The sequence below is a fragment of the Diceros bicornis genome, chromosome 36, assembly GCF_020826845.1.
Source record: "Diceros bicornis minor isolate mBicDic1 chromosome 36, mDicBic1.mat.cur, whole genome shotgun sequence".
NCBI lineage: Eukaryota > Metazoa > Chordata > Mammalia > Perissodactyla > Rhinocerotidae > Diceros > Diceros bicornis.
The window spans coordinates 21,486,215-21,509,072 of NC_080775.1; the positions used below are offsets into that span (position 1 = coordinate 21,486,215).

The 22,858-nt window shown below is 34.8% G+C and overlaps 1 protein-coding gene across 1 annotated transcript in view; it reads right to left on the reverse strand.

Moving 5' to 3' along the window:
* The window catches only part of DNAJC1 (DnaJ heat shock protein family (Hsp40) member C1), a 227,861-nt gene that overhangs the window by 10,957 nt on the left and 194,046 nt on the right, over positions 1 to 22,858 (reverse strand). Inside the window, exon 9 of the mRNA XM_058532553.1 lies at positions 18,957 to 19,076. Coding sequence (XP_058388536.1) covers positions 18,957 to 19,076 — 120 coding nt within the window. The remainder of the gene's footprint in view (positions 1 to 18,956; positions 19,077 to 22,858) is intronic.

Below are 22,858 nucleotides of genomic sequence, written 5' to 3' on the forward strand. Positions count from 1 at the left end.
AAATAGATATCTAATTTCTTGGCATACACTTGTTCATTATATTCTTTTACAGTCTTTTTCATTTCTGTAAGGTTGGTAGTAACACCCTTTTTTTCATTTCTGATTCTAGTAATTTGAGTCCTTTCTTTTTTTTTCTCTTGGTCAGTCTAGCTAAATGTTTGTCAATTTTATTGATATTTTCAAAGAATCACCTTTTGGATTCATTTTTTTCTCTATTGTTTTTCTAGTCTCTATTTCATGAATTTCTTTTTTTTTTTTTTTTAATAATTTTATTTATTTATTTTTCCCCCAAAGCCCCAGTAGATAGTTGTATGTCATAGTTGCACATCCTTCTAGTTGCTGTATGTGGGACGCAGCCTCAGCATGGCCGGAGAAGCGGTGCGGCTGTGCGCGCCCGGGATACGAACCCAGGCCGCCAGCAGCGGGGGGCACGCACTTAACCACTAAGCCACGGGGCCGTCCCTATTTCATGAATTTCTGCTCTACTTTTTATTGTTTTCTCTCTTCTGCTTGCCTGAAATTTTGTTATTCTTTTTTCTTGTGTCTTAAGGTGCAAGGTTAGATTATTGATTTGAGCTCTTTCTTCTTTCTTAATAAAGGCATTTACAGCTATAAATTTCCCTCTACAAACTATATTAGCTGCATTCCCTAAGTTTTGGTGTGTTCTGTTTTCATTTTCCTTCATCTAAGAATTTTGATTCCCCTGTGATTTCTTTGACTCATTGGTTATTCAGGAGTTTAACTTTGACATATTTGTTGACTTTCCCATTTTTTTCCTACTACTGATTTCTAATTTCATTCCTTTGGGATCAGAGAACATACTTTGTATTATTTCTATCCTTTTAGATTTATTGATGTTTGTTTGATGGACTAGCATATGGTCTATCCTGGAGCATGGTTTATGTGTACTTGAGAAGACCTTACATTTTGTTGTTGTTGGATGAAGTGTTCTAGAGATGTCTGTTAGGTCTAGTTGGTTTTACTGTATCGTTCTTCTGATCATTGATCTTCTGTCTAGTTCTATCCATTACTGAAAGTGGGTGTATTGAAGTTTCCAAATACCGTTGTATTGTCTATTTCTCTCTTCTTTTACATCAGTTTTTGCTTAATGTATTTTGGTTCTCTGTCATTGGGTGTATACGTTTATAATTGTTATATTTTCCTTTTAATCATTATAAAATGTCCCTCTTTCTCTCCTGTAACTTTTTTCTTTTAAAGTCTATTTTGTCTGATATTCGTATAGCCACTCTAGCTTTTGTATGGTTGCTGTCTGCATGATACATCTTTTTCTATTCTTTTATTTTCATTTTATTTCTGTCTTTGAATCTAAAGTGTCTCCTATAGACAACATTTAGATGGATCATGATTTTTTATCCTGACAATCTCTCTTTTGATTGAGTTGATTAATCCTTTTACATTTAATGTTATTATTGATATAGTTGGATTTATGTCTGTCATTTAACTTTTTTTTATGTCTCATGTCTTTTTTTATTCCTCTATTCCTCCATTATTGCTTTCTTTTGCATAAGTGAATATTTTCTAATGTAGCATTTTAATTTCTTTTTTTTTGCTGAGGAAGATTCACCCTGAGCTAACATTCACTGCCAAGCTTCCTCTTTTTTTTTTTTTTTTGTATGTGAGCCACCACCACTGACAGACAAGTGGTGTAGGTCTGTGCCGGGAACTGAACCTGGTTCATTGAAGCAGATCACACACCTAACTTAACCACTAGGCCACTGAGGCTGGCCTCATTTTAATTTCTTTAATGATTTTTTTAGTATACGTTTTTGAGTTTTTTGAGGTCACTCTAGGGTTTACCATATACATCTTAACTTATGAGAGTCAGCTTCAGATTTATACTAGCTTAATTCCAATGATATATAGAAACATTCTATATTATTCCCTTTCCCTCAATATTGTGGTATGATCATTACACATATTGTATCTATTCATGTTACAAACCCAACAGTACATTGTTATAATTATTACTTTATCATCTATAGTAGTTTACTTAGCTCAATACAGCTTTCCTCCCATCCACCTCCTTTTGCTGTTATTGGCAAACATTGTTATCTTTCTATATGTTATAGGCCCAACAATAACATTATATATCTATTATTTTATACAATTGCTTTTTAAGTCAGTTAAGAGGAGAAAAATATGCATTTATACTTTCTTTTGTAGTTACCTAATTACCTTTTCTGGTACTCTTGTTTTTTTCATGTGGATTCAAATTACCATCTGGGATCACTTGCTTTCAGACTGAAGAACTTCAGTTTTTATCTTGAGAAGTTTTTATTTTGCATTCATTTTTGAAAAATAGCTTTGCTAGATGTAGGATTCTTGGTTGACAGGTTTTTCTTTCAGCATTCTGAATATGTTATTCCACTGCTTTCTGGCCTCCATGGTGTGGCTGAGAAGTCAGCTGTTAATCATATTGGGTGTTCCGTTCTAAGTGACGAGTCATTTTTTCTAGCTGCTTTCAAGGTTTCCTCATTCTTGGCTTTCAGCATTTGAATTATGACGTGTCTTTTGTGGATATCTTTGAGTTTATCCTACTCAGAATTCACTGAGCTTCCTGATGTTTAGGTTAGTGTTTTTCAATAAATTTGGGAAGTTTTCACCCATTGTTCTCTGGATATTTTTTCTTCTCCTTTCTCTTCTCTCCTTCTAGTACTCCCATTACGCATATGTTGGTATGCTTAATGGTGTCTCATATTTCTCTGAGGCTCTGTTCATTTTTCTTCATTCATTTTTTTCTCTGTTTGTCAGCTTGAATACTCTTTTGACCTATCTTCAAGTTTGCTAATTCTTTCCTCTGCCAGTGCAAATCTACTGTGGAGCCTCTCTAGTGAAAATTTTTTATTTCAGTTATTGTACTTTACAACTGCAGAATTTCCACTTAGTTCTTTTTTTTTTTTATAATTTACATCTCTTTATTGATATTCTCTGTATTATGCAACATTATCATCATCCCTTCCTTTGTTTCTTTAATCATGCTTTCCTTTAGTTCTGTGAACATATTTATACTTCAAAGACTTTTTCTATTAAATCTGACATCTGGTCACTCTCGTAGGCAGTTTCTGCTGTCTTCTGTTTTTCTAGTGTATGGGTCATTTTTCCTGTTTCTTTCTATGGCTCATTATTTTTGCTGAAAACTGAACATTCAGATAACATATGGCAGCAATTCTGGTTACTGGTCTCCCTCAGCACCCCCACCCCGCCCCCTACAATCAGGCTTGTTATTTTTATTTGCATGTTTATTTGTTTAGTGGATGGCTGGATTATTTTAGTGAAGTCTATGCCCCTCTGCCCCCTACAGTGCTAAGCCTCTGATGTTGCTCCTCAGGGAGGTGCAAGTATGTGCATGCCCAGTCATCTTGGGATGATAGTGGTATTAGTAGGATTCTCTTCCTCTTTACCTGACCACACCCAGCTGTTAAACTCCACTAAGTGCTGGCTGATGCTCTATTGTTTACAAAATGCCCCAAGGCATCAATTGCTCTACAAATGAATGAAATCAAGTCGTGGCTCCTTTGAAGGAACAGTTTCTGAGGTCAGTGTTCGATATTTGTTCTGACCCCAGGAGGGCTCCTCCTGGAGAAGTTATTATCAATGAGTTGGTTTGAGAATACCTGGTTAGTTACTCCTTGTACTGATAGAGAATTCTCAACATAGTATACAATAATTCCCTCTTATCCATGGCTTTGGTTTCTGTGGTTTCAGTATATTTTGGATATTAATCTCTTATTAGATATGTGGCTTGAAAATATTTCCTCCCATTCCATAGGTTTCCTTTTCATTTTGTTGATAGTTTGCTGTGCAGAAGCTTTTTAGTTTGACGGAGGCCCATTTGTTTATTTTTGCTTTTCTTGCCTTTGCTTTTGGTGTCAAATCAAAAAAATCATTGCCAAGACTGATGTCAAGAGGCTTACCCCCTATCTTTCTTCTAGGAGTTTTATGGTTTCAGGTCTTAATTCAAGTCTTTAATCCACTCTGAGTTGATTTTTGCGTATGGTATAAGATAGGGGGTTCAGCTTCATTATTTTGCTTGTATCTGTCTAATTTTCCCAATACCATTTATCGAAGAGACTGTCCTTTCTCCATTGTATATTCTTGGTTTTGTCAAAAATTTGTTGACCATATATGCATGAGTTTATTTTTGGGCTCTCTATTCTGTTCCATTGATCTACGTTTCTGTTTTTATGCCAGTACCATACTGTCTTGATTACTATAGTTTTGTAACATAGTTTGCAATCAGAAGTGTGATGTTGCCAGCTTTGTTCTTCTTTCTCAAGATAGCTTTGGCTATTCGGGGTCTTTTGTGGTTTCATACAAATTTTAGGATTGTTTTTTCTATTTCTGTGAAAAATGCCATTGGAATTTTGATAAGGATTATACTGAATCTGTAGATTGCTTTAGGTGGTGTGGACATTTTAATAGTATTAATTCTTCTAATCCATGAACATGGAATGTTTTTCCATTTTGTGTTCTTTTCAATTTCTTTCATCAATGTCTTATAGTTTTCAGTGTACAGATAATTATCTCCTTGCTTAAATTTATTCCTGGTATTTTATTCTTTTTGATGCAATTGTTAATGGAATAAACAATTTTCTTAAGTTTTCTTAACTTCTTTTTCTGATAGTTGGTTGTTGGTGTATAGAAACACAACTGATTTTTGTATATTAATTTTGTATCCTGCAACTTTACTAAAATACTATTAGTTCTAATGTTTTTTTGGTGGAGTCTTTAGGATTTTCTATATATACTATTATATTATCTGCAAACAGAGATGACATTGGAGATGATATGGTCATCACCAAATCTGTTTCTCTTGTGTAGATCTAGATGACTTCAATAACATGGGTGCCAATTTAGTCTTGAATGTTCAGTGTTATTTTTCTCACATATTCCATAATGAATTTTTCAGTTACTCATTCTGCTTTTACATCACGTGCAACTGCAGAAGATATGGTGTCTGACTTAATGCAGGTTTGCAACAAGCTATGTTCAGGACATTTCTCTAGCCGCATCTTTGGAGAAGACATATATTCCCACATAGGTCTCACACAGGTGAGGCTTCTCTTCTTCCTCAGTATCTGAGCAAATAATATTGTGGGCTACTGGCTTAGGTGGGCCTTTGGGTAACGCTCTATCCACATGTGTATTAATAGTTACATGGATTGTAGAATTGTAGGAAAATTTGGTTCACCATGTTCTGATTCTAAGCAAAAAACACTTTATAATCCTTCTTAATATAGTTATGCCTACATTTACCTCTAAAATTCTTATGAAATAGGGGCTCTATGATCAAATCTTGGACCTAGGGGTTAGGGTGGAGTAAACGAAAAAAAATCGAAAATAGGTTGCATTCCTTTAATGAAAACACTGATGAAAGTAATAGAAAATTATATTAGCCAAATGAAAATTGTGTTACTAGATGTGACATTATTAATATCTTTCAATTCAACTAAATTACCAAAAATTTATTAAATATTGACTTAGTGTATCACTGTACTGAGAACAGTGGTATACATATAAGATATAGTCCTATCCACCTGAAGGGGCTTCCAATTTGGTTATATCCTTGCATACTCGGCCAATAGATTTCAAATTAATTAGGACTATGCTTACAAGCATTGTTTATTGTTTTAAAAAAGTCTTTTACTTCTAAATCAATATTGGTTAAAGCAAGGAAAGAGCAATACAAAACAGGCTTGCATAGTCACAGTTTGGGAGTTTGTCCTCACCTCTCAAAAAGGCCAATTCTGTACTCCTTTCCTTGAGTTACTGCCAATCACCAACTGGGTGAATTTAGTAAAGATTCAAGCCCTTTGTACTTTAATTTCCCCAATGTGTGTCAGAGAGATCTGTCAGCGATTAACTGTCACACTACTGATATGCAAGGCTTCAAAGAATTGGGCAGGCTAGGTAGATATCTTGTTCCTCTCTCTCTACTATTCTGTTTGATCCTCCTTAAGCTGTGTCTTCAGTGGAAGAAGACAACTGAAGCAGACAAAAGAAGGACATTTTCTGGTCAAGGGTTTGTAAGTAGTTGCTATTCCTTTGCCATGACATTCAAATTAACCCTCAAGGCCCTTTGATGGGGAATACAGGTAAGCAAAAAAATTAATAGATGGCTCTAGAATTTCTCTGAGACATAAAGCTGTCTTTGTCAAAGGGATAGTCTGGCAAGTGTTTCAAGTAGAGGTTGAACGCTCCCACTGCCCTCCCAGGCCTAGGTGTCATTAGGTGTCCTGCCAGCTGGATGTCAGAGGAAGCAGCAAACTATTCTGCAGCATGGATGAAAGAATATGGAGCACAGGTTGAGGGTTAATCTGGAAGAGAGAAAGTGAGGGAAACTGAAGAGAAAGGAGGGAAAAAGCCAGAAAGAGGATAAGAATAAGGGAGAAAAGCAACTGGAGATGGCATGACCAAGAAGGGCACTGGATAACAGTAATGTCTAGTATTGATTTTTAAGTTGCTTGTATTGGCTGTTCCTCTATTTACTCTACAAAATTACTAGGAATGTTGATCATTGTGTGAGCTGCAGGCTCCATTTAACCCAGAACCATCCCTGCTCATTAATGTTTTTGTATGAGTGGATTCTTTTTGAGGAACTCAATATAGGACAGTACAAAGAGGGCACACTAGGATGCAGGTATTTGAAGGAAGAAGAGTATAAGCCCTGGGAATTAACACAGATATTGGGAAGATTTTCAGACTTTACCAGACAGTGGAATCATTGGTCTTAGACAATTAGTCCTAGATCTCTGAGAGGCAAGGAAGGCCCATCTGACATGTGAGTTACAACAGTATGACAAAGATAGGGAAAAATAGTAATTCTAGATTGTATGTTTTTTTTTGTGTGTGTGTGAGGAGATCAGCCCTGTGCTAACATCTGCCAATCCTCCTCTTTTTTTGCTAAGGAAGACTGGCTCTGGGCTAACATTGTGCCGATCTTCCTCCACTTTATATGGGACGCTGCCACAGCATGGCTTGCCAAGCAGTGCGTCGGTGCACGCCTGGGATCCAAACTGGTGAACCCCGGGCTGCCACAGCAGAGCATGTGCACTTAACTGCTTGCACCACCAGGCTGGCCCTCTAGATTGTATGTTAACTTGTTTACTATGTAAATTCAGGCACATTATCTAACATTTGTGTGCCTCCAGATTTCTCTCCTATGAGTCTCCTGAAAATTCATTCCAGATCTAATGAGTTTTGTACCCACAGAACTATTAAACTATTAACATTTAGCAAAGCCACAGGATATAAGACAAATATACAAAAATCCACTGTATTTCAATATATTAGCAATGAACAATCTGAAAGTGTAATTAAGCAAATAATTCTTTCACAGGAGCTTCAAAAAGATTAAGATACTAAGAATAAGTTTAACAACAGAAGTACCAGATTTGTATACTGAAAACAACAAACACTGCAGACAGAAATTAAAGAAGCTGTAAAGAAATGGAAAGACATCCCATGTTCATGGATTTGGACACTCAAAATTGTTAAGATGATAATTCTCTCCAAAATGATCTACGGATTCAATGCAATCCCCACCAAAAAGGTCTTTTGTAGAAGTTGATAAACTGATCCTAAAATTTATATTGAAATGCAAAGGATCTAGATAGCCAAAATCATTTTGTGAAAGAACAAAGCTGAAATGACTTGTAGTATATAATTTCAAAATTTACTACACCACTATAGTAATCTGGACAACGTGGTGTTGTCATCAGGATAGGCATACAGGTCAATAGAATAGAACTGAGAGTACATAAACTCTTACATTTACAGCCAACTGATTTTTGACAAAAGTACCAAGACAATTTAATGGTAATAGCCTATAAACAAATGGTGTTGGGGCAATTGGATAGCCATAGGGAAAAAAATGAACTTCACCTCTACCTCACACCAAACACAAAAATCAACTCAAAATGGATCGCAGACTTGAAGGTAAGATCCAAAACCATAAAACTTCTAGAAGAAAAAGTAGGAAAAAATCTTTGTGACCTTGGGTTAGGCAAGTAGTTCTTAGATACAACACTAAAAAGCATAATCCATAAAAGAAAAAATTGATAAATTGGACTTCATTAAAAGTAAAAACTTTGATATTTCACAAGACATTATTAAGAAACTGAAGAGATAACCCACAGACTGGGAGAATATATTTGTAAATCATATATCTGAGGAAGAACTTGAGTCCATATTATATATAAAGAACTCTTACAACTCAATAAGTAGAAAACAAACAACCAAACCAAAATGTGAGAAAAGACTTGAATAGATATATCACCAAATAAGATAAAGGAATGGCTAAAAAGAACATGACCAGATACTCAATATCAGTATTTATTAGAGGAGTGCAAATTAACACCACAATGAGATACCATAACACTCCCATTAGAATGGTTATAATAAAAAAAGACAAAAACGCAAGAAAAAAACAAGTGTTAGTGAGGATATGGAGAAACTGGAACCCTCCAAGTGTTACTGGAAGAATGTACAATGGTATAAGCCACTTTGAAAAACAATTTGGCAGATTATTAAAAAGTTAAACACAAACTTAATATATAACCTAGCAATTCCACTTGAAGGAATCTAACCAAAAGAAATAAAACATACATCCACATAAAGACTTCTATTCTAACATTCATGTCAGCATTATCCATAATAGCCAAAGAGTGGAAATAATCCAAATGACCAGCTACTAGAGAATGGATAAACAAAATGTAGTATTATCCAGATAATTGAGCAATGAAAAGAAATGGACTATTGATACATGCTACAATATGGATGAACTTCAAACAACTTTTGTTTGCAAGTTCAAACAAAAAAGCCAGATGCAAAAGAATAAATACTATATGATTCTATTTACCTGTAATTTCCAGAAAAGGCAAATTTATACATATAGGAAACACATCAGTGGTTGCCTGGAGTTGGGAGAATGGAAATGACTGCAAACTGAGTTGAGGAAACTTTTTGGGTGTTGAAAAATGTCTAAAACTGGAATATGGTGACTGTACAACTCTATAGATTTACTAAAAATTAATGAATTGTAAACCTACAATGGGTAAATTTTATGTTATGCAAAATATACCTTGATAAAGTTTTTTTTGTAAGAACAGATGAGATCCACTCTCAACAAATTAAGTGTACAATATGTTAACTATAAGCACAATGTTGTATAGCAGATCTCTAGAACTTATTCATCTTGCATAACTGAAACTTTATAGCCTTTGAACAGCAACTCTCCATCCCCTCCGCACCCCACAAGCTCTTGGCAACTACCATTCTACTTTCTGCTTCTATGAGTTTGACTATTTTAGATACCTCATATAAATGGAATCATGCAGTATTTGTCCTCCTGTGACTGGCTTATTTCATTTACGTTCTCAAGGTTCATCCACGTTGTCGAACTGTTGCAGAATTTTCATCCTTTTATACACATTCATCACATTTTCTTTATCCATTCATCTATCAATGGACATGTAGGTTGTATCCTATCTTGACTATTGTGAACAGTGCTGCAATGAACATGGGAGTGCATATATCTCTTAGCGATCCTGATTTCACTTCTTTTGGCTACATACCCAGAAGTGGGATTGCTGGATCATATAGCAATTCTATTTTTAATTTTTTAAGCAACCTTCATACTGTTTTCCATAATGACTACACCATTTTACATTCCCACCAACCATGTGCAAGGTTTCCAATTTCTCCACATCCTTGACAACATTTGTTATCTTTTGTTTTTTTTGATAATGGCCATCCTGACAGGTGTGAGATGATATCTCATTGTGGTTTTGATTTGCATTTCCCTGATAACTAGTGATGTTGAGCATCTTTTCAAATACCTGTTGGCCATTTGTACGTCTTCTTTTGCCCATTTTTTAAACTTCTTTTTCTTTTTGGCTATTGAGTCATAGGAATTCCTTATATATTTTAGAGATTAATCCTTTATCAGATACATGGTTTGCAAATATATTATCCCATTCTGTAGGTTACCTTTTCACTCTGTTAATTGTTTCCTTTTCTGTGCAGAAGCTTTTTAGTTTGATATAGTCCCACTTGTTTATTTTTGTTTTTGTTGCCTGTGCTTTTCATGTCATGACAATGAAATCATTGCGAAGACCAATATCATGAAGCTTTTCCTCTATTTTCTTCTAGGATTTTTATAGTTTCAGGTCTTATGTTTAAGTCTTTAATTCATTTTGAGTTGACTTTTTGTATAGTGGAAGATAAGGGTCCAATTTCATTCTTTTGCATGTGGATATCCAGTTTTTCCAACACCACTTGTCAAAGAGACTATCCTGGCACCCTTGTCAAAGATCAGTTGACTGTATATGTGTGGACTTATCTCTGGGCTCTCTATTCTGTTCCATGGTCTGTTCCATGGCTTCTTTATGCCAGTACCATACTGTTTTGATTACTGTAGCTTTGTAATACATTTTGAAATCAGGAAGTTTGATGCCTCCAGCTTTGTTCTTCTTTCTCGTGATCATTTTGGCTATTTGGGGTCCTTACGTGGTTCTGTATGAATTTTAGGATTGCTTTTTTTCCTTCTATTTCTGTAAATCAATAAAGCTTTTATAATAAAAAAAATTTTAAAAGAATGAGGTAGGTCTATATATACTGACACGGAAAGATATTAAAGGTAAAACATTTTTTCTTTAAATTTTTAAAAGTAGTTTTAAAAATCAAGGTAATACTTGTACATAGCAAAAAAAAAAAAAAAAGCAGTACACAGCAAGGGCTTATAATGAAAAGCAGTGTACCCTACACCCAGAGGCAATACTTCTGTTCACAGTTTTTCTGATGGTTACAATTACACATAACTAAATAACACGCTTCTGGTATATTATATCTGGAATTCACCTCTCTTTGCTACCTCTACCGATAGCCCCTGGTCTAAACTACCACTGTCTTTCGCAAGGACAACTGAAATAGCCTCTTACTTGGCCTGCCTTCCTGCTTCCACACTTTCCCCGTCACAGTGTCTTCTCCACAAAGTAGTCAGAATGACGCTTTTAGACCTTGTACTCCTTTGCTCAGAATCTTCCAGTGCTTTCCCATCTCAGAGTAAAATCCAAAATTTATACGTTGGCCAGTGAGATCCTCTAATGCTCTTGGCCTTACCTTCTGTGACCCCCTCCTGCTCACTCCTTGTCAGCCACATTGACCTCTTCGCTGGACTCTGCACACCGCAAGCATGCTCTTGCCTCTAAGCCTTTGTAAGTGCTGTTTCCTCTGCCTGGAGCGTTCTTTCTCAGCCAACCTTGCTCCCTCACTTCCTCTGTGACCCTGCTCAAATATTACCTCTTAGGACTTTCCTCAGAACCCCACTTTAAATTGTGACTCCCTTCAGTCTCTAATCTCTTACTCTGCTTTATTTTTCTGCATAGCACTTGTCACTATCTACAATTTTTCTTTTACTCCGTATATTCAGGTTCTTTCCACCATGCTTTTCTCCCATTCTTTAGGGCAATTGTCTTTGCCTGCAGGGTTGCAGCTTAGTTGCAGGTAAACTGGTATTCCAGCTCAGGGGAAGGGAAAAGTGACTAAGAGCTCCTATGAGCACACATTACTTCAATTATGTTCCCCTGCAAGGAAAATAGCCTAGCCATAGAAGAGCTTGGGGGGCTGAGAAGTGCAGTGTTGCCGGGCAAATATGTGCCTGACTACAAATGTATTACTAGAGAAGGGAGAAGATATTTTGGTGGACAACTTGCCATAGTCTTCTACAACTCAGTAATTTTAAAAATTGAAAAACCATCTGTAATATATAAAAAAATGTTTAAAATATGCAAAGTTATGTAAGACCTTACATAATTATGATCTTGTAAATATTACTCCCTGTAGAGACAAGTACTATGCTGTGATCATACTTCTTGTACCACTCAAAGAATGTTCTCAATATCAAATTCTGTTACTCTTTCCATCACCCCACTTTTCAGTATACTTAAATTTGGACTATGTTTTTTTTGTATGGTTTTCTGTAGTTTGTGGAGTTTTTAGTTGCCTTTTTTTCTACATACATAAATTTTGCGAAGTTCTCAGCCATACTATCTAGTCTATAAAATCTCCCTTTCTCCCAGGGTTTTTCTCACACAGTCCTTCGTTCTCCTCTTCCAGCGTGGACTTGCTATACCATTGTGGGGTCTTGGGATATCTGTTCATTGGGCTGGATCCACTATTCCTTGGATTCTGTGTCTTCCTCTTTTTTGATTTATTTCTCTTTTTTGCTGGAGTACAATCTCAGAAAACTTCCTAAGAAAGAGTAGGCGTCCTTGCCCCATGTAGTGATCAACACACTTGGTCTGCTCTCGATTCAGAACCGTGAAAGCATTGTTCCCTTGTCTCCCAGAATCCAATGTTGCTAAGCAATCTGTGTCACTCAAATTTGCCTTACTTTGGGAGTTTTTTCTCCCTAGAAGCTTTAAAGATCTTCTATGTAGTCTCAGTGTTCATAAATTTTCCCAGAATCTTTTCATGTATCCTACTTGACTTTGAAAGGCTCTTACAAATTGGTCTCAGGTGTTCCTACATCCTGGAAAACTTCATTGTACTATTTACTGAATAACGTTCTTGCATCTGTTTTCTCTGTCTCTCACTGGAACTCCTTTTAATTAGATTTGGACCTCTTGAGCTGATTTCCTGTATTTCTTATCTTTTCTATAATATTTTTAAATTACTTATCTTTTTATTCTGCTCTATAGGAGATTTTCCTGATGATAACTTTCAACCATTCTACTTGATTTATTTGGATACTTTTTTTTGTTCTGATTCTTTTTTCATAGCATCCTTTCCTTTTTCCCTTGTTTTATGAATTTAATATTTTCTTGACTCTCTAGATGCTAGGAGGCTGGTATAATGAACTAATTCTAGAAGGCTGGTATAACCCTACCTAAAGATATCCAACTAACAAAACACCAAAAATTCTATAATATTCTTACCTATATATATAAATGCAAGAATACTAAATAAATTATTAACAAACCAAATCCAGCTGTTTTTAAAAGAATAATGTTGTATGACCAGGTAAAGTTTATCTTGGAAATACAAAGAAGAGACCTTGATAATATATTCATTCTCATTAGGTCATATGAGAAAAATTATATGATCATGTCAAGAGATGTTAAAAAAACCATTGTTAAAATTTCACATCTGGGCCGGCCCCGTGGCTTAGCAGTTAAGTGCGTGCGCTCCGATGCAGGCTGCCCGGGTTCGGATCCCAGGTGCGCACAGACGCACTGCTTCTCCGGCCATGCTGAGGCCGCGTCCCACATACAGCAACTAGAAGAATGTGCAACTATGACTTAAAACTATCGCCTGGGGCTTTAGGGGAAAAAAAAAAAAAAAAAAAAAAATTTAAAATTTCACATCTATTCCTGAACATGACTATAATAAATTAGAATTGGAAAAATTAAATTGAAGGAAATTTCCCTAGCATAATAATATATTTCTCATATCAATGACTAATATTAAAATTAATGGCCAAACATTAGGTTTTCTTATTAAAATGTTGAGCAAAAACATCTGCACTAATCACTATTACCATAATATAACATTTCTCTAGAACTGCTAGTAATATAATCAAACAAGATAACAAAATACAATTATTTGCAAAGTCTTATTTGCAGAAGATAGGACTGTCTATCATAAAGTTCTAACGAATTAACACAAACTCTATTTGAAATAAGGCCAATAAGTAAAGGCGGTAAGTTACAAAAATCAGTGCTATAGTACTTTTCACTTATTTGACGGGCAATGATGAAAAACAAGAAATAACATTCAGTGTTTATGAGACTAGGAGGAAGTGGTCTCTCTCATACTACCAGCACCATTGTATGTTGTTATAACCTCTCTGGAGGCCAATTTTAGAGCCAGCAAAGGTTCTAAAAACATGCATATTCTTGAACCAAGTAGCTCTACTTCTAGGAATACAAGCTAAGAAAACAGATGTAAGTGGAAAGATGAATGAAAAAAGAAAAAAAAAAATAGACATCCCAGTAAAACAGCAAAAAAGGAAGCAATTTAAATGATAATCAGTAGGATGCCCCTTAATTATATCAAAACAACATGGAGTATTATATAAGTGTTTAGAAAAATGATGTGGATCTTATTTATCGTCATGGAAAGAAGCTCATGTTTCCTAGTGAAGTGATACAGATTAATACAGTTAAAATTATGTACGGTCATATATAGGAAGACTAAAGTCTAAAATGATATATAACAAAATATTTATAGAAGTCATTTTTTTTATGGTTGATTAGAAAAAAAATTTTACTTCAGTGTATTTTTTTAAAGTTTCTTTCTTTTTCTTGGAACACAGAGTTTTACCAAAAATGGTCTATGATAAAAGTCTCTAGACATCTTTAACGTATTTTTCATAAACACAGCAACACAACAGCATTAAGTAGTGATAAGAACATATTAGACAAGGAATCAAAATATTTGGTGTTGTCCCAACTCCACCAATAGTTGTGTCACCTTGAACAAATATCTTAGCAGTTTACTCAACTGTAAAATGGGGATAAATAATGGTTGCATATCTACCTCCCAATGCTGTTGTGAAGAGCAAGTAAAATAATGCATATTTAAATATTTCGAAAGATGTAAAATACTATGAAAATGAATGATGGAATACTCAGTATTATCACTTAAAATAGTTAAAAATGTCGATTTGATCTCAACTGATTTTTGCAATGTTATTCTGTTTGGTGTTTTGTTAGTTGGGTATCTTTAGGTAGGGTTATACCAGCCTTCTAGAATTAGATTATAAACTGTTTAAGTACACAGTTTATCATCTTGTCCTATGTGTGATTTTGCTCAATGTTGAGATAGAAATGGTGACACAGAATGCAAATTTATAAACCTCTGGCCCAGAAATCATATAATATGTAGCAAAACTCTAACCAGGCCAATGCACAGATTGAGAATTAATTATATAGTTTTCTCTGATGGACTTCAAAAGGTCTTACTACCTCAAAATAACGCTCTGCCTTCTCTTTCCTTCAGGCAGGCAATCAAGTTGCCTGAAATTCTTACACCAATCATTCATACACTTGGATAAGAACCTGAAGGCTTCTATTAAAGTGTGTGTGAGATTTGGTAACACATTAAGTTATTATCTATTAATAGCGGATTGAAAATTGGTTATTAGATTAGCTAGTGACTCATCTAGCAAGAAGAATGGCATAAAGGCCTCATTCCCGTCTAAAACCGGGATGTCTTTAAAGGTCGTGAGGTTGAGAAGGTGAGGGAAGAAGGCAGGGAGGAGCGTGAGGTCAAGACAACGGCCGTAGCAGGAAGCCTGGCTGAGAGGGTGGTGAGGAGGAGGACAGAACATTAAAAGGACAATCCTTGTCACCTTATAACTTGTTTAGGACTAGTCTGACTCTAAAAGTAATAGCAATAATGTATTTGCAAAAATAATTACTATATATTTAGCTCACTGATAAACCATTAAATTTATTTTCTATTGAATAGTCCACTTCCAGATTTTTGAAACAACTGCCACAACAACATATAAATCCCCCAATAGGTGTCTCCTCTATCTCCTCGCTAGTTGTAGCTACATAAAATAAAATTGTGAATTTTATGATCCCCCCCTTCACTTGCATATGGGGCCACTTATCTAACTACACACCTCTTACCTCTGACTGTGGCGCTAAGCTAATTATAAAAGCCTGTCTAAATCTACCCACCTGTCTTTTGTTTTGCTGCCTACCTGGGCTTTTTCCAAGCAGGCAGAAAATCTCCCATCAGTCTGTTATCACAACCAGAATGCAAGAGATTAGTGACCACGGAGAGAAGCAGAATCAGTTTACATCCTCTCAGGCCAGAGAATGATATTACTTCACAAGCAAGAAATCTGAGGCTCCCTGACCTTAATTTAGAAAACCTGCAGTTAATAATCACATTAAAGTTGGTTTCACATGCCAGACAGTTTTTGTTTCCTCTGTTGTTTTTACAATTCGAGTGTCCTTTGTGGTTACCAAAATTATTTGCTGAATGGCATATATTAACATTTAAAATATTTAATCTATAATAAAGTAGATCTTACAGTTTAGGTATATCCGAGTTAAAATGCACTTTGCATTAATTTTTTTACAAAGCTAATAACATTCCTTGTGTTTATCCAGAGTAGAATTTAGCAATTTAACTCGTTAATTATGACAATTAACACACTAAAAGCACCTTTCTTGAGGAATAAAATAGGTTTTTTACTATAATCAGTCAACCCAAATAAATAACATATAGATCCCGCCACAGGCACACTCTCACCCCTCCCCAAAAAAGGTCAATTGTTTCTTGAAGGAAAGAGAACTAAGCCTGAAGCTACAAATTTAGCAAGGAAAACGGGTCAAAGAACAGATGTGCAGAGCTGGGGAGCAGTGGTACCAGTGATCAGGTCAGTAAGCAGAGGTTCCAATGACAGCAAACCAAACTTGGTTTCTTTTTCATACTCAAATACTTAATGAAAACAAATCTAACTAACACCATAAGCCAAAAAGAAATATAAGTGATCTTCGAAAGTGTGATTAACTTTCACTTAACATTCTACCAAAGGAAATGTATTAGCCGACCCCTGATTTCAGCTGCTTCAATGTAATTTACTGTGTGTTCACTTAAATGAGTTATTGGAATCTTTAGACACCTGTTCTCTTTTAGAGAGAGTGATTTATAGTTCGTGTGTGTGTGTGTGTAGTTACTGAAATGAAATGTATAGTCCAGCTATGGAGATGACGCTCACAGTATGAAAATGCAGTGTAAGTCTATATATATACTGACAGAGCACAAGTTACAATGGCATTTTTGGTGCCCAAAATGTTTAGGTTTACTAAATATTTATTTCCAAGGTACTTTTGGTATTTCGAAAATAGAACCTAATATTTGGAGGAAAAAAACATCTCAAAAAGTCATGTTTCCTACTTCCATGATAAAAAAAAATCTATTACAGACATGGAATCAGTCTCCCTTGGGTAAGTCTAGAAGAAAATAAATTGAAACAAATGGGATGAATTTGCAATAGTTTGAAAAGACGTCTTTGCCTACACCAAGACTGCACTAAGACTACTCCTGTAAATTATGTAAAGATTTTCTAGATCTGTGATACAACAAGCAATCTCAAGGCTCTGTTGATTACATCATATATACTCTTAGCATTTAAACTTGCATGTCTCTCCTCTTAAAAATATAAAAATTGAACCAGATTTTAATGACAACAAATTAATTTAAAATATTGCTTTATTACATTTCCCATTTGCTTCTGGCATTATTAACTGTAAGGTCTCATAGAAATATTACTTACAAAGTTAAAGGGAATGCTGTCTTCCAAGGAGACACTACATTAGTGAACTATCCTTTCTCATTAGTCAATTGAGCTAAACGTTTTGGGACCCTTTAAGCCAACGTTTGTTTTACAACTTTCTAAAAATTATTTTAGTAATTTTTGTTAATCATTATATTAACAGTAGTTGAATAATTAGAGGGTCATAGTACTTAAAACATCAATAACCATGGAATATCTTTAATTTGATCAGATATGTACTTATAAAGCATTATTAACTTATCTTTTACAAACAACCTTAAAACAAGATAATAAAACGTACATCCCAGTAACATTCTTAGCAGAAGAAAAGGTATCCTTATGGGTCTCTAGTCCTCCAGTCCAATTACCTAAGATAACTGGTCTCCTCAAGAAACATGGCAAAAAAAACCAAAATTTGTTACAAGATACAAAAGCTATTTTTCCAGATGATCAGACTTTAACTCTGAAGCCAAAATAATGCAAAATATCTTATAAAGATTTAAATAGTAATCTTTTAAATGTGATTTAAAAAAGACCTATATGGTAGTACAAACATTCATATAAATAACGTAAAATTCTCAAAGCAGCTCCTACCCTCCCCCCCCCAAAAAATTGACAGTAATATGTTTTATAAGTTTGTTTCTAAAAAAGTGGAAGTTTACTGTGAAAAATAACTCAACAGCATTTATGTAACAAGTTGTTTTTTTTTGGAAGTTGTGTTCATTAATCATTTTGCAGGGTTTTTAAATTGTTCATTATCCAAAAAGACCCAAAGGTACTTCAATACTAACAGAATTGAAGAGGACATGTGAATCTTTGTTTTCAGTGACCCTTTAAATATTTTAGATCTATAGGATTTATTTAAAGTAAATTTGGTAAAGAATTTGTTTAGTGAAGAATATTTACTATCATTTATGAAAAATAAGAATCACATTAATGAAAATAAAGATTTCTCTCACTTTCAAGTAAAAATTTACCGAGTTTTTAGTACATGTCAGGCTCAGTGGCAGGTGCTTCTGTAAGATTCTCTGCCCTAAATTTCCTGAATAAAAGCACCCAACGTGTTAGATATAAACTTTCCGGGTAAACACATTGTCTTTTAAATATTACGTATGGCCAATCATATATATACATATATATATATATTTTTTGGTTAAACAAATAGTCAAAATGGACGATAGGTATCATCCTTGAAATAAAAATACAAACTTTCTAAGAATATTGCTCATTTAATTAATGCAAACCACCTGTCTAAATACCTACAGCAATCTGTACTTCAATGTTAAAAAGATCCAGCTGAAATATAACTTCTCTGATTCTGATCAGTCTGAGAACTATTTTTTCCGCAGCCAAAGGGGTCACTCTAAACACAAAAACTAGCATTGTTTTGATGTGATTTGGTTACAGTAGCTTAAGTCTCTAAACACTAGAATTCCTCGCACAGCTGTTAATTGTGGACCAGAGGACTGGCTGACATCTGCTTCTTACTTATGTCGTTAATGGTTCACTTCCAGGTCCTAAAAGGATTGCAGCCTTTCTCCAAAGATAATGTCGGAGGCATCTATGTCTGCCTTCTACGGAGTTGGCTTGTTCTGGTTTGTCACCCTCCATACAATGCAAATCTGAGTGAACTCACATCTGTCACCGATCGACCCAATTCGTGGGCAATCTTTTCCCATCGACCTGGGGTCCCTCCTGGGAACTTAACCATACTTCTTGTCAGCTGGCTGAGGTCCTCTTCTGTCCATTCAGGTGCCTGCAAAACATTACAGGAAAAAAAAAACATCATTTAGAGAATGTTTGCTAAAACATTTAATAAGCTTGTGAAACAAACTACTGGCAATATGCTTTCTGCAAAAACAAGAATATTAAAATGTACCTGATAATTTAGATAAAGGGTTGCGTTGCATATTTAACATTAGAACGTAAAGCTCCAGCAGCCTTTAAAATTTTCCTATATATACCAGATAAGAAAGCAGAAATATTGTGAAGCCAGGCTTTTGAGGACATTAAAGGAAAAAAAAAGACGATTCAGTTTTGCATTAAAGTGAGGAACCATCCTCAAAGCTATGAAATACATTGTGTCACTGCTGCTCACAAATGCCTCACATAAGGTTACTATAAAAGGTCTTGAAGTTTTCAGAAAAATTATACTTTAAAGAAAGCAAAAAACTTTACAAGCATAAATGAAAATGTGAACAAGTAAATGTACTGATTTAGAATCAGAGCTGAGATTTTTGTTCATTCTACGTAACAATATTTGATTCTAAACATCATGTATTTTCAAGAAGTTTAACTTATCATATGCTAGCATTTTATAAAACTTGGAAACAGGAATAAAACTAGAAACTCCTGCAACCAAGACTTAAACCATCAAGTGCATGCAAACCAACCATTTCACTTTTGAGAAGGTAAATAACTTCTAAAAGTTGATCCAATTACTAAATTGGATAATAAAATACCTTAAAGATCATAAAATCTTTTCTGCAAAAGCAAAAATTCTAAGAGCAAGCATATTCTCTGCATTTTATTCAGCAGGACCACTTGGTCAAACCCAAAGCTGAGCAAAGCAAAAGAAACTATTATCAAAGAACAACCGTGTTACAATTATTCTACGTTACATTTTAGCACTAAACTATTCCTTCCAGAGGCAGTAACCACTCTGGTATTAAACAATACTCCAGGAGTCAGCAGAGAGATGGAGGAAGCCCACCTTATTTTCCTTTAATTAAAAAGAAAGAAAAAAAAAGAAAGCAAGAAGGAAACCTTTGAGACAAATACCTTTTCTAATCACCATTTCCGATAATGAACAGGCATACATCAGGCCGTTTGCATTACAGAACCATCAGCACAGAACAACAGTCAGAGGTGAGTGACCCCAGGGACTATCTCCACAGCTACAGCAAAGCTTCTCCCTGACACTAATCCTCCCTGTCATTCTCCCACTGTGCTCTAACCACACTGACATCCGCCTGCCTCACTGCAAGCTTAACGGGGCCCTTCCTGACTTTTTACTGTCTCCCCCAATCAATGGTTCAAGCGTGCTCTTTTCACCATGTCCAAATGGCAGCTTCACTCATAATCAAAGTGCGCTGCCCCTGTTAAAGGGCTTTCCGAATGGCTCTCCCATTTGCATTCATTTGCAAAGCAAACTACTTTTATTCACTTTGTTCTGCTATCAAGAATGTTCCCTGAAGCAGATAAATTGGCATAAATACAACCTGCCACTTAAGAGTCAGTAAATAATAGCCAATAGTAGGGAGGATTTTATCAATCATTCTATTTTGTATCCACTAAAAGCTGAAAGCCTCAAACATATTCATCAGTGCAACCGTAGGATACATGCATAAATTCTCCTCTATAAAAAGGTAGCCTACATGGGCTATGGTCAGAATTTCTTTGATATTTAATGAATATCAGAAATTTAATTCTCCATATCAGATAATTTAAAAATTTACACTGAAGGTTTTTTTCTTTCTTTCTTTTTGCTTGTTTTTACTTTATTTAGGGGAAAAAGTATTAGTATTCAGATATTATTTAGAGGGACATAATTGGATTTTCAAGAAAATCATATTTTTATTGCTAAAAAGCTGAAATTTTAATAACTATACCAATTGGCTTCAGAAATGCAAAAGAGTTATGAAGAATTTAAATATAAGCTTATAGTACAAAGTCATACCATGAAGAGCATTAAGGTGACACTGCACAGAGATATAATAGTCAAATTATACAGTATATCAATGCAAACTCACACTATTATCAAATCGTGTTATTTCTGCATTAATTATAACAAACATTTTTGGGGCAAACAAAATTTCTAAAATGTCAATAATATAAGCCATTGTTTCACATAGTAAACTAATTCTTTAATTTCTATTTTTAATAGACTGGCTTTTCAAATATGCTGAATATATGAACAATGGGCATTAAAAATCTGATTTTAATTCCTCCTTAATGAGTCTAAAAGTACAGTGTCACCTTTTTTCTGGGAAGGAAAAATTTTAAATCAAATATTTGGGCTGATATGCTGAAAAATCATCTGTTATGATGATCTTTCCTTTTAGTTTCATAGTTATTTAATAGCCATGATTTTTATTAATATAAAAAAAAAACCTAGATCAATAATAACTAGGACCATAATCTGAAATCTTTGAGAGAATCTTTTTAGCAATTCATTATTCTCTCTCCTACAGCTGTAAGGCAGTTTGGTGAATGTGTAATTCTTCAGCAATAGTTAGTTGTGTCTTTAGAAGCAACAGAGCCTACTGTGATCCAGCTACCACAGCAGCCATGAGGGTGGCCATGGTGTGAATGTGTTCTCCTTGTTCTAATCTGGAGCCAACTGTAGCTGTGAAAGTCAAATGAATGCATAAGCATACTGCTTTGCCACTTAAAACCATGTGTGTCCAATATTACTGAGACACTGGGCCAAAAATTCATCTCTACAGTAAAGTTAATGGAAGATACCACATGGTGTGGGGGACAGCTGTTGTGACTACACAAGCATTCCAATTTTGCATCAGAAAAGCCTCACTCTGGGAATAAATCTCCATACTGAATACAAAATAAAAAGTAAGTTTTCAAATATTCTATATTTTTATGTAATGATCCAAAAATATACCTACAAAGTAAGAGCTGATATGAAAATTTAAATTGTATTCCCAAATAATGTCCCTTTGGGATAGATTTTTGTCATAAAACCAGCTCTGTTCAAAGATTTGGGGCCTTTGAAAATCCTTACTATTCTTGAGGGATAGGAGTTGGAGGCTGTGGGGGAAAGCACACTATATTTTTTAAGTAACCTATAAACATTTTTCCCCTCATAGCTATAGACTATAAAATGTTAATTACAAAGTCTCATGTAATTTCGTACTGAAAGCTTATGGCTAAATTAAAAGAAAAATTTTAAATGTACTTATTATTTATTGTATTTTTATACTTTAATGATAAAAGGTCCATTTCTATCTAATAAATAGATGTTGAAACTTCCTAATGAATAACGCAGTCATGCATCGCTTAACGACAGGGATATATTCTGAGAAACGTTGTCGTTAGGCGATTTCTTTGTGCAAGCATCGTAGGGTGTCCTTCCAGAAACCTAGATGGTATAGCCCACTGCAAACCTAGGCTACATGGTACTAATCTTATGGGACCTCTATCTAATATGTGGTCAGTTGTTGACCAAAACGACGTTATGTGGCACATGACTGTATTTCTATGGAAATGACCTATTAATGATCATTATTTATATAATTACAGAGGTTATAATTTTGGATTCAACAATTTTTAATAGATCTAGCTCAACTCATAAGTTCTCAGAAATTTTACCTAAGAAGTAATATCCTTTCATAGCATCACCCAATTAAAATATCAGATGTATATCTAATAATGTGGATGGTATATCTAAGAATCTAATTATCTGCCACCCTCTAATTCTATGTTCTACACTGACTTTGTGTTTTAGAATGTGCATTTGGCTTTCAGCTATATAATTTTCCGTTTCAATTTAAAAACTGAGCAGTTAAGTGCCCTTGACTA